General features: G+C 35.4%; 1 protein-coding gene across 1 annotated transcript in view; it reads left to right on the forward strand.

Moving 5' to 3' along the window:
• The window catches only part of PRTFDC1 (phosphoribosyl transferase domain containing 1), a 59,801-nt gene extending 49,741 nt beyond the window's left edge, over nucleotides 1–10,060 (forward strand). Inside the window, exons 5-9 of the mRNA XM_032237773.1 lie at nucleotides 3,864–3,881; nucleotides 4,235–4,317; nucleotides 6,228–6,274; nucleotides 7,259–7,335; nucleotides 7,964–10,060. Coding sequence (XP_032093664.1) covers nucleotides 3,864–3,881; nucleotides 4,235–4,317; nucleotides 6,228–6,274; nucleotides 7,259–7,335; nucleotides 7,964–8,011 — 273 coding nt within the window. The 3' untranslated portion in view covers nucleotides 8,012–10,060. The remainder of the gene's footprint in view (nucleotides 1–3,863; nucleotides 3,882–4,234; nucleotides 4,318–6,227; nucleotides 6,275–7,258; nucleotides 7,336–7,963) is intronic.
• Nucleotides 10,061–11,891: the final 1,831 nt, after the last annotated feature.

Raw genomic sequence — 11,891 nt, forward strand, 5'->3', positions numbered from 1 at the left:
TTCCAAGGTCCCTTTCACAGTTACTATCTTTGAGCGACATTTTACCTTATCTGTATTTGTACCTTTGGCTTTCCCTGCCCAAATGTAAAACCTTGTTTTTCCCAACATTAAATTTCACTTTGTTACATAGGGCTTATGTTCATGTTTGTCGAGATAGACCTGGATCTTGAGCCTGTCTTCTGGGGTATTAGCTATTCCTACTTACCAAGAAGTAGATTTTGGTCTACTTTGTCAAATGTCTTACTGAAATCTAAAGATACACTATGTCCACAGCATTGACTAATCTACTAATTTAAGCACTTTGTCAAAGAATGAAATGATTCTTCAAAGAAGAGCCAAGTTCTACTGTAAACATCACTTTTCAGTCTATTTTCTTACCTGAAGTGTAGTTGTTGGCTTTCTTTGCTAAGAAGTCAGGAAAATAGGGACAAGGCCCACTTTTCTGAACAACTGCCATTCAGGACACACCAAGTGATAAAGATCACTCCTTGGCCAAAACTTCCTTTCCCTTTGCAAGGGAAGCTTCCAATCTAAACCTCAACAAAGAACCTAGAAATGCTGCCAACTTACACACTTGTTAGAAAACCCAAATTCTTCTGCTTCTTTACAGTTCTCCAAGACAAAGAGGCTGGCAACTATGATTTGCTGCTGGTATTGAAATTCCCAGTTCCATATCCAGCTTTCCTTGCTGCCATGCAGCAAGCAGCTACTTGCCTGCCAATCTCATTAACATAGTTGCATATTTTGGTTTAGGAGAGAAGATGATTGAGTTTATTTTGAAGCAGAATAAAAGTGGGGGCTTTTAGAAAAAGGAAAATTGGTTTGTACATAACTGAACCCACATCTCAACCTTTAGAATGGAATGTCTACTTTCTCCTCATTGTTAGCAACATGTAAATTGCTAGGTTCTATTGTGCTGTCACAATTGGACTGGCTGTTCTAGTTTCAAAGATTTTCTTGTTAGAGCTTTACAAATACTGACCTTACAAATGGTTTTGAACTAGGAGAAAACTGACTGTAGTTTTCTTTTTCTTCGTAAATTGATTTTTACCTCATCTCAAGAATGTTTGAAGTTTGGAGCTTTTCTTGGCAAAGAAGGTATAGAATTTTGCTACTAATGACTTACATAAAAACAAAACTCTGCCATTGCCATGAGTTATGATTTAACAGCAATATAATATCTCATAATTACTTCAAAGAAATGGCAAATCTGCAAATTGATTTTCAAAATAGACTGTGCTGCTAATGATAGTCCCAAAGATGCTTTTTCAAGAGGAAACTGGACTTTCTGGTTTTTTCTTTTCTTTCACTTCTCATCCAAGAAGCTTCTTCAGAACTGAGAGCTGAAGAAGCTTCTTGGATGAGAAGCAAAACATCTTCAAAGAAAAAACCAGAAAGTCCAGTTTCCTCTTGAAAAAGCACCTTTGGGACAACCATGCCCTGGATTACTGAGAATCTCCATAGATATTTAACCTCTTGGTAATTTGCTGTCTGATAGGGAAGAATTTTTTTCTTCCTTTTCTAGTCGCTATGTGTTACCTTCTTTTTAAAGGATGAAATGTATTTGTGGTGTGTTTTGTACTCTCTATTTTTCAGACAATCCCAAACTAACTTGAGATTAATTTCTGGAAAGTCTATAACTATGAGATAGGGAGGCATTTCAGCTAATGAAATAGTATTGTTACCTTTCTTTCCCAAAACGGGGCACAGTTGTAGGTAGGCTGATATCTTAGCTCAGGGGTGTCAAACTCAAGGCTGGGAACAGATCTGGCTCTTAGATCTGACCCATGGGGTCACTTTGGAAAGAGCAAATGATCAGCCCGTGATGCCTCCACCAGAGGAAGTGGACTTCTGAGCTCCATTTTCTGCTGGGACAGCCTTCTGCAACCCTCTGCCACTGAAAAATGAGCTAAGGAGGACCGCATCCGTTTTCACTAGCAGGGGGTTGCAGGAGGCCATCCCAGCTGAAAACGGAGCTCGGGAACCCATTTTCTCTGGCAGAGGCAACCCTGACACAAGTCACATCAATCTGGCCATGCCCACCATGGCCACACTAACCCCCCCTGAGGTCAAACAAAACCCTGATGCGCTCCTCAATGAAATTGAGTTTGACACCCCTGGCTTAGCTGGTGGAAATGACGCCACTTCATTGCAAGAGGTTATAGATTTGAAATCTATAAGCTACAAGTTACTCTGAAGCCGCTCTATTGAATGATATTGTGTAAATCATTTTCTTGAGACTGTTTAGGAAGCAAGCAGTTTTTTCCTTCTTGCTTTGGGAGAAAAAAAGAGGGCTTACATGGGACCTTACTGGTAAGTCAGTCTTCTGTGCCCATCAGAAATGTAAGCTTGATGCTGCTACTAATCTGCAAGCATGTATGTGAAGTATGAACTAATTAGAAAATGTTGGGAATTGTGATGATAAAATATAGATTTGCAGAGTGCAGGTGGTCCTTGACTTACGACCACAGTTAAGCCCAAAATTTCTGTTGCTAAGTGAGACATTTGTTAAGTGAGTTTTGGCCCATTTTACAACTTTTCTTGCCACTGTTGTTATGCGAATCACTGCAGCTGTTAAGTTAGTAACATGGTTGTTAAGTGAAATGTGGCTTCCCTATTGACTTTGTTTGTCAGAAGGTTGCAAAATGTGATCACATGACCTAGGGATACTGCAACTGTCATAAATATGAGTCAGTTGCCAAACATCTGAATTTTGGTCATGTGGCCATGGGGATGCTGCAGTGGTTGTGTGAAAAACGGTCATAAGTCATTTTTGTCAGGGATGTTGTAACTTTGAACGGTCATTAAATTAGCTGTTGTAAGTCAAGGTCTACCTGTAGTATTTGCTAGCGCACATTTTCAGATACCTTCAAGCGCTTATATTAATACCAACTTAGTTTAGCTCAGCCTTCAAGACAGTCCAGTAAATGTTCCCAAAATAGCATATTAGTAGTTATAGAGTATGCATCCGTACAAAGCATGATTATGAGAATATAATAGACAATCAAAATTACCTATTAGAGTAAATCAGATTGAATTATTTTAATAAAATCTTCAGACATTTTTCCTGACATGTGCCTAATCAATGCACAAAACTTCAATGGCAACATATTCTTTTTTTGACTATGTTTCTTTATCTCATCTCTAGGCTATCAACAAGAGAGGCTTAAGTTATCTTTAGCTATAGCAGTATTGAAGTATTCTTATCCCTCTTATTCCAGTGCAGTCCAAGGACAGACAAGATATAAGAAACCTGTTAGGCTTTGGATAGCGTCAAGCAATTACAATGACTTGAAACAAAAGAATCAGGATAAGGATCAGAAGCCGAGACAGTAAATGCTACTATCGTTTTCTTCTGATTCAAGGATAGGTAAAGAACATTTCAGTTTAGCAATAGAGAAAGGCTCATCACTTGCATCTTATTAAATACCTATTCAATATCAAATTAGAAGTAAACGTCTTCCTCAGTTTGACTAAAAATTATCAATTATTCCAGAAATTTTTTATAACAAAGCATTATTAAGAAAATAACTCAATGACAGTTTCATTTGTGTCCTGTGATGTAGTAACTTATTTATGAATTGCTATTTAGCTGATTTGATCATCATTGTTGTCCACCTGTAAAATATGGGTTATCTAGTTAATATTTTATTAACTAGGTAACCTTTTATATAAGATTTCTATAGAGTCTTATAACTTGCATGTAAAGAAAGTGGACTTAAAGGAACAGGCATTCCTGAAAACAGAGGGCTAGCCATGATGAAAGGGTAGAGAACCAGAAAGCAATTATGTGGTTGAGATGCTAAACAAATGAACTGTGTTCTCAATTACTTTAACTAAATGTTTTTCTCCTTATTTTGCAGAATGTGCTTATTGTGGAGGTAAGTTCATATATTTGTCTATGTCAAAGAGCAGTTTTCATAGATTTCTTACTATATTTAATTAGAGAAATACCAGTAATTTTTGAATGGCTGGCTAAATGCAATAACAAAGACTGATTATTTAACAGAAGGTACATATAGAATATTTGTGAATCATCTATTTAAAATTCTAGATTTAAAAAGTTATTGGAAGAGTGGGCCTTTGCTTTTATAATAACCAAAATATCACTGAATTGTTTTTAAAAATTAACAATATATTTTATGTGTCTATTGTTAATATAATTTAACTTTTAGAATATTAATGTACAGCATTTTATACTGCTTTGCTAACATTCTTTGTACATTTTACAAAGGATATCATTGGAACTGGAAAGACTATGAAAGCACTCCTTGACAGTATTAAAAAATATAAACCCAGCATGGTTAAAGTTGCAAGGTAAGTGTCCATTTGTAAAAGAATATATTCAAGCTTAATTCAGTCTAGTTTCAAGTCAAAATTTCCTTAACTTTGATTTGTTTGCTAAATTCAAAAGTAGTATCAGTTTACCAACCATTTTGCTGGCATTCACTTTGGTTAATTAATTTGTTTAGTTTTGGGTGCTAATCCAAAAGCTGAACAACCATATTAGAATTTAGGAGAAAGAAGTAGGCATAGCCTGTCTCACTCTTTGGTCTTGATATTAAAATATTAGGGTGTGTTTGTGAAAACTCTCTATTGGTACTGAAAGACCCAACATCTGGGTCATTTTGCATAATCAAAGTTAGAAGGAAAACAAAAGACCACATTGATTATATTTAGAAGGTGAAGAGATATGATACAATCCTTCTGTTTACTCAGAACTGTTAAATTATTTTTAATCAGTCTCAATTCTAAGTATTAAATAATTAATTTATATGGCTAAATTTCCATATAAACCCGGGGGGGGGGGGGTTGTTTCAGACAAGAATCAATAACATTTGGCATCTTAGTGGTGTATCAAGGACCAGAAATGGAAATCAAGGCAATAAACTGTTGCGGCTAGGACAGAAACTAAATTTGATTTAATTTTACACTTGTATATAATTAAAAGCAAATAAAGTTGGTACAGCTTGCATGACTGATCTTCAGGTAGTTATCCTTTTCCATTGCATACTTTTTAAAGAAGTTTTGGAAGCAGCATTCAAGCTTTGAACATCCCTGATAAAGACTGTAAAACCAACATCTTTCGATATTGGATATACCGTATTTTTCGGAGTATAAGACACTTTTTTTTCCTGCAAAAAAGAGGCTGAAAATCTGGGTGCATCTTATACACTGAATACAGCATTTTCTGGCTCCTGAAACCCTGCCTCCACCAAATGGCCGTACATAGCTTGTAGGAGGCTTTCAGAGAGCTCCTGAGGGCTGGGGGGGGGGGCAGAAACAATTTTGTCCCCCCCCGAGCACTCTATAAGCTTCCTAAGGCCCTTTTTTTTTTAAAGAAAAATGGGCCGTTTGGGGGAGGTTTTGCAGAGTTCAAAAACTTTTTGTTTAAATTTGCCTCTTCAAAACTTTGGTGTGTCTTATACTCCGGTGCATCTTATACTCCGAAAAATACGCTATATGATGGTCTCTGATGCAGATGCCAAAAGACCAGAAAACAGGCAGGATATTGATTGAGATTTTGTTCTGATTACTTTTTCAACATCACAAGTAGCAATCAGAAATATCAAGATGCTGGATACAAAGTCCAGTGGAGTGAAGTAAGGCCAGGAGAACAATTAGTGGGCTAGAAAGTAGACACCCAGGGAACTAGCTATGTTTAAGAAGAGAAGAGAAAGCATGGTAACATTCTTCACATATTTGAAAAGGTGTTACACACAGTAAATCATTTTGTCCCAGAATGCAGGGCATAAAATAATAGCCTTAAATGACAAGAAGGCAGATTCCAATCGTCCATTAGAGAAAAATTCTCAATGCTAAAAATAGTTTGATGACAGAATAGATTATTCAGAAAACGGAAGGTTTTCTTTGGTTGTTGTCTTCATGCAGAAGCTAAATATACATTTATTTGGATATTTTAACCTGGATCTTTCACCGAACAGAGACCTTCTTAATTCTGTGATTCTAACTTCTGCTGGAAGGGAAAACATAAGTCCAAAGTTCCAACTATGCAATGGCCACTTAAAAGAAATAATTAGCATTTGAAGAGGGTCGCTGCTCATTCAAAGAGACATTATTATGTCCATACTTCAGCTTGAAATCAGACAGGGTGGCCATTCATAATATGGGCCGTGGTTCACTTTAGTGAATCTCTACTTGTATGGGACAAATTATTTGAAACTTTTTTAAATCATGAAAACATTTTGTTCTTCGTTTAATTGCAGCTTGTTGGTGAAAAGAACAGTTCTACCAGATGGATTCAGGCCTGACTGTAAGTCCCCTTTCGTTAGTTACTTCATATTCAAGGATATTCAAGAACACTTCGGTTCTCAAACTAAGCAAGATAACTAGGCTTTAGGATATGCTTCAAAATCTTATTACAAATGGACCAATTGTGAAAGTGCCCTACACTCAACTTAAGTGTTTTCCCCCTTTTCTGCATGTATTAGGGTCCTTGACTTGTTCATCTCTAATAAATTAGAATGATATTTTAAAAAAAAAATCAGATATATTTTCCTGTTGACAAAAACTAAAAAGCAAGAATTATGAAAGAGGAAGATTCACTGTACTTCCTTGTTCTTGATGTAGCCATCAAAAATCTCTCCCTTGTCTTGTAGCTGCATGTGTGAATTATAGTTCCCAGTGTGTCTCAAACTACCTAACATCACAGTCTCATTCCCAGGAACGTTAAGTATTCATTCATGTTTATTACACCATTTTCAAGGATGTATTATTTAAGGCATTAAAACATTCTGTCATCATTAACCCTCATAGTTCATCAGTGTGTTAATCATGTCACCCACTTATCAAGCCATAGTTTGCTTAACCATAGTTAGTTAAATTGTAATTAGCTGGCTATACACTAATGCATGGTTTATTCTCTAAATCAGAAACAAAGATCACTAAATGGTTGTTGCTAAAAGGTGATAGAAAAGTATAAAAGAAGAAATCTGATTGGATTAAATAAAGTTAAATATATTTCAGATTTTATTTCTTTTTTTTTTTAGTGAAAATCAAGAGGATCACTTTGGGACAGTCTATGTGATCTAATTGGACACTTCTAGCCAATGCTTATTTAAGGGATCAGCTGTAAAGTATTCTTCTCTAAGCCTTTTTATAGCAGACATAGCTGGAATTTGTCTAATAGAGATGTTTTTCAGGTTACTGATCTGTGATTTAAAGAAAGAAAGAAAAATGATCTCAGTTAATCATTTTAACAATATATCCCTTTTTGTTTTTCTTCCTCCTATGTTAGATTATGGATTTGAAATTCCAGATTTATTTGTGGTGGGTTATGCCTTAGACTACAATGAGTACTTCAGAGACCTAAATGTAAGTTTCAGCATTCTCAATTTCCTGAAATAAGCTTTTTTTAAAAAAAAAAAAAATAACATAGTAATTTGCGAAGTTCTTCTTTGACAGGATGTTAACAGAATGGGAAAAGAAGAGCGGGGGACAAATTAGTATTGGTAGACTATATGGTCTGACTCCAAACGTTCAGTTTTTGAAATCTTCAAATAGATTGACAAAATCTGTTATCTGAAATCCTGGATAATTTGTGCTAGTCCATGCAGATATGAGAATCAGGATTCATTGAGGCCTATCAAAGCCTTGAATATAGCCTCTAGAAACTCTTAACAGAGTAAAATTTTAATGTGGCAGTAGAAGAAATTATTACATTCTTGAAGAGTAAACATATTTAACTATACATAACTGGTCTGCCCCTACCTAAATTTTGTTGGTCCCTGCTGGCATCTGGGAAGCGTATGAGGCATGCTACTCAAAAGCTGAATGTAGCTATGCACCCCAATGTAGGCAGTAGTAGACTAAACAAGCCAGTGGCCCAAATGATATTTAACTGCCCGTACTTTGCATTTTCTAAGGAATGTAGTGCAGAGTTGGTTGCATAACTAGTATTTGCCGTCAGTGAATGACGATGTTAAACCTTCTGTTGTTTCAGCACTTGTGTGTTATCAATAACCACGGCAAAGCAAAATACAGAGTCTAAAGAATAACTAATCAACTTTGACTGGAACATTGGTAGTCCTCATGATCATCTCCATAAGAACAGACCAACTCATCTCATTCAGACTCGACTACATATGGCAACATCCCCTGGAATGATCACCTTGGACTTTGACACAATTGAATTCCTTTATTTCCTTCAGACTTTTTAGGGTAACCAGGATGAGTAAAAGGCAGACATAATACAGTATTCTACGTGCAAAAGAATAGAAATTACAGGTGAAAGGAAACTTGGTTTTTAATTTTTTGCATCCAGCTTTGACCAAACTTATCATGCCAGATTTGTTGGAGTTAAAACTCCCATTGTTTTTAACCATCAAGCTTCCTTACCCTGTGTAACAAGTGCCTTTAAAATGTGTATTAAACACAACTGCACAATGATCAGTGGGCTCCGTGGGGCTATTATAACAATGATTACATTTTAATGGTATAGTTTGTTAGCTCTTTTTTTCAGTCAGCGTTGTAGTGCCTTTACTTAAGCTGTTTTTAACAGAGTTTTGAATGCATAATTGTTACCATCTCCTTTTTATGACTCAATCATTGTTGAGATATTTAGTCTCACCCATTATTTAAAACTCAGAGGATCAAAGACCTCAAACTAAATGATTTTCTCTTAGCTCCATAGCTCCTTGTAGAATCCCTGAGCTAAATTAGGCTGGTCAAGAATAGCTTTGAGTTCATAGAAACAAACAGACTGCATTGTGGTTTAAACATTGGGTTTTGTATATCATTGCTTTTGTTTTAGTATTATGTGTGAACCATCTCATTATAGCATGTTCCGCAAAACATAGTTTTAAACCATATTATGGATTGCAGGCGGTGAAGAAGTGCCATAATTAAGCAAACAATTATCATCTTATTCAAAGTCCAGTATTATGTACATTATATTATAACCCTCTACTATGCTTCAAAATTAATTTAGGATTTGAAATGATAGTAGTCCTTCCTCTTACCCAGAGGAATTCAGAAGATGGCAATTTGTCATCTTTTATTTGTTTCAGCAGCTTCTTGCTTTCTAAAGTTGATGGGAATTGAAATCCAGTATCTGGGGGATAGGAGACAATTGCCTACGCTTCGTCTGATCTTAGTGTCATGCTGTCTTTGTTCATTTCTTTGTCTTCTGCTGCTTACATCTCCACAAAATTTGTTCCAATGCCACTTTCTTTGTTTAGAGCTACAACTCCTGTTCAGGGATACAAGAACCAATTTGGAATCATGGGACTAATATAAGCAAGTGTATTAACACAGTAGATCATGGAAAACAGAATTTGCATACCATAAATGTTAAAATTTATTGCATTGTTACTGCTTTTGTGAAATATATCTGCAGTGGCTAATTATGTACTGAGTCTTTCCCAAATAAGCATTGTCCAGATGTATTGGGACTGGATATCCCAGAATTCATCTCAGGAATTCTAAGGACCATGCTCTGGCAATTGGCTGGGGACTCCAATGTGAGAATCCCTTCCTGAAGGGGCTGGTAGATTTAACACATTGGTCTTTTTTATCCAGTTCGTTCTTAAATTTTATGTTTTAACATTTAATGCTCAATGTTTTATGCTTTTGACCTTCTAATTGTTTTATAATGCTATTATGATATTGTAAACTGCCCAAAAATCACTTGAGAGTCAGGTGGACAGCATATAATTTTAATTAATAAATAATCATGCTAACACATCTAGAGATGTAAGATTAGGGAAAGCCAATATATCAAATCCTCAGCTATCCTATAATAATCATTGAAGTCATCTTTGAATAATTCTGGCCCAGATTAATTAATTTATAATCTTAATTTAGGTTATAGTTCAAAGCATCCCAATCGATTTATGGTGGAAGTATTGGTCCAACGATATTTGGATTGATGGGACATGCCTATTGTTCAGTTGTGACTCTAATACAATTGTAAGCCTCTTGGTGCCTTCCGTTGAGCTATAATTCTTTTGTAAAGCGAATAGTTTACTGTATTTAAAAAACTTGGCATTAAAAGGTATTGAACTCTTACAATACAATAACTAGTTTTCCTTTCATCTCATCCTTGTGAATGGGTTTTTTTCATACAGTTCTTCTGCATTTAATGGTAGAAGTGTAACTTTCTTAACAGTAGATCTTATTTAATACTATGGAACTAAAAATCTCATTTAACTCAGTAGAGCGTGGTTAAATATACTGGGAAATTGTGTTTTCTGTAATTCAAAAAAAGTTTTCCCATTTTCATTGGTTGACTCTTCTATATTTGGTAAAAATACTTAGGTTAGGGAGAGAAATATGACTATATTTGTTTGTAAGTCTCTGGTGCCTAAAACAAATTTGTCGATTGATGCACAGAATCCCCAAATACTACCACATCCCAGTTCCTGAACTATTAATTTATATTTAAATTAAGTCCAACTGGTGAACTTCACACTTCAGATTAAAAAAAATAGATCATATAATGCAAGCCCATATTTTTATATTGATGATTAAAATTTTTCATTTAATTTGTTTTAGCACAGAAAAGACCCCTTAGTGGGCTTCTGATTTTTACACAACCATCTCCAGGGGAAATTTGCATTTTTACCTTTGCAGGTAATAGAAGAAAATTCATGGACTATATACAAATCCTGGAGACAGTCAATGGTTAAAAAAGAAGAAGAATTATGGGATCTATTGTGGTTAGACTGGAATTTCCACTAAACTAATAAACAGTTAGGATATTTTACTATATTGCAAATTTCTTATGATTTCTCTTTTTTCTTCTAGCCTAGGTTTGCATACCAGCTTGAAGGACTCACTTCAAGTAAATAAATGCTTTTTGGCAAAAACAGTGTGAATCTTTGCTCCCAGCTAGTTCAATTTTTCCTGTATCTAAATATTAACTGGTATTTCTGCTTCCCATAAAAGGAGAACAAAGCAAATAATAATAATTATCGGACTTCAGATGTTTTTCAGTTTTTCAATTTTTCTCACACGTTTGGTATTTTCACAAAATTCCATTGCTATCTTGGGTTGGTGGGTATGCATTTTTAGGCTGAAAACAGGTGGGCTTTTTAAAAGAAGAAAGTTCTTTTGAAGTTATGGGAACTTATGGCTCCTCTGATTTAGCCTTGGAACTTCAGGCATCACAGCCTGTTCTATCTGGATTGTGGTTAAGAAGAACGCATTCAATCTCAAAAGGCATTCAAAACATATTTTCGGCACATTCAGTATCAGAAGGCATGCAAAACATATTTTCAACACATAAACAATCTCTTCGCCATAATCGTGAGTAAAAAAAAAAGTTTGTGCCTGGGAAATGAACGCCCTCGTATGCGCTAGATACCCACAAGAGTTTGAGCATGTATTTTTTCCAATGAATATGCCTAATCAATGTCAAGCTTTATAGCTTGTAAGCCACCCAGACTTACTTCGTAAGAGTGGCATAAAAATTAAATAATAAATCAATATTTCAGATGTAAAAGGTTTGATTCATTTTCACAACCCTGTATGAATTGTCATTTTGGTAGGTAGTTTTCTGTACTTAATAAATTGGCACACCTGAAAGTGAGGGGAAGCTCAGACAGTCTAATCCTCTGCCTACCTTAAGGCGTATGACTAAATTGAAAATATTTGCTATTGTCTACTCTTTAAAAAAATGCATACAATTTGTATCTTTTTTCTGGGAATAGAGATATGATTTCCTTGTCTATATAATCACGTAGAGATATTTGGGATGATGCACTTTCCACTAAACTTTAAAAAATTCTCAAGACTCACACAACACACACACACATACACACACACACACACACATATATATACACACACACACTTCAGATAACAATACTTAAGCTTTCATGCAGCTAGTGCTAATACTGGGGTTCCACCGGTACTGATACTAATGCAAC

Source organism: Thamnophis elegans, chromosome Z (assembly GCF_009769535.1).
Source record: "Thamnophis elegans isolate rThaEle1 chromosome Z, rThaEle1.pri, whole genome shotgun sequence".
NCBI lineage: Eukaryota > Metazoa > Chordata > Lepidosauria > Squamata > Colubridae > Thamnophis > Thamnophis elegans.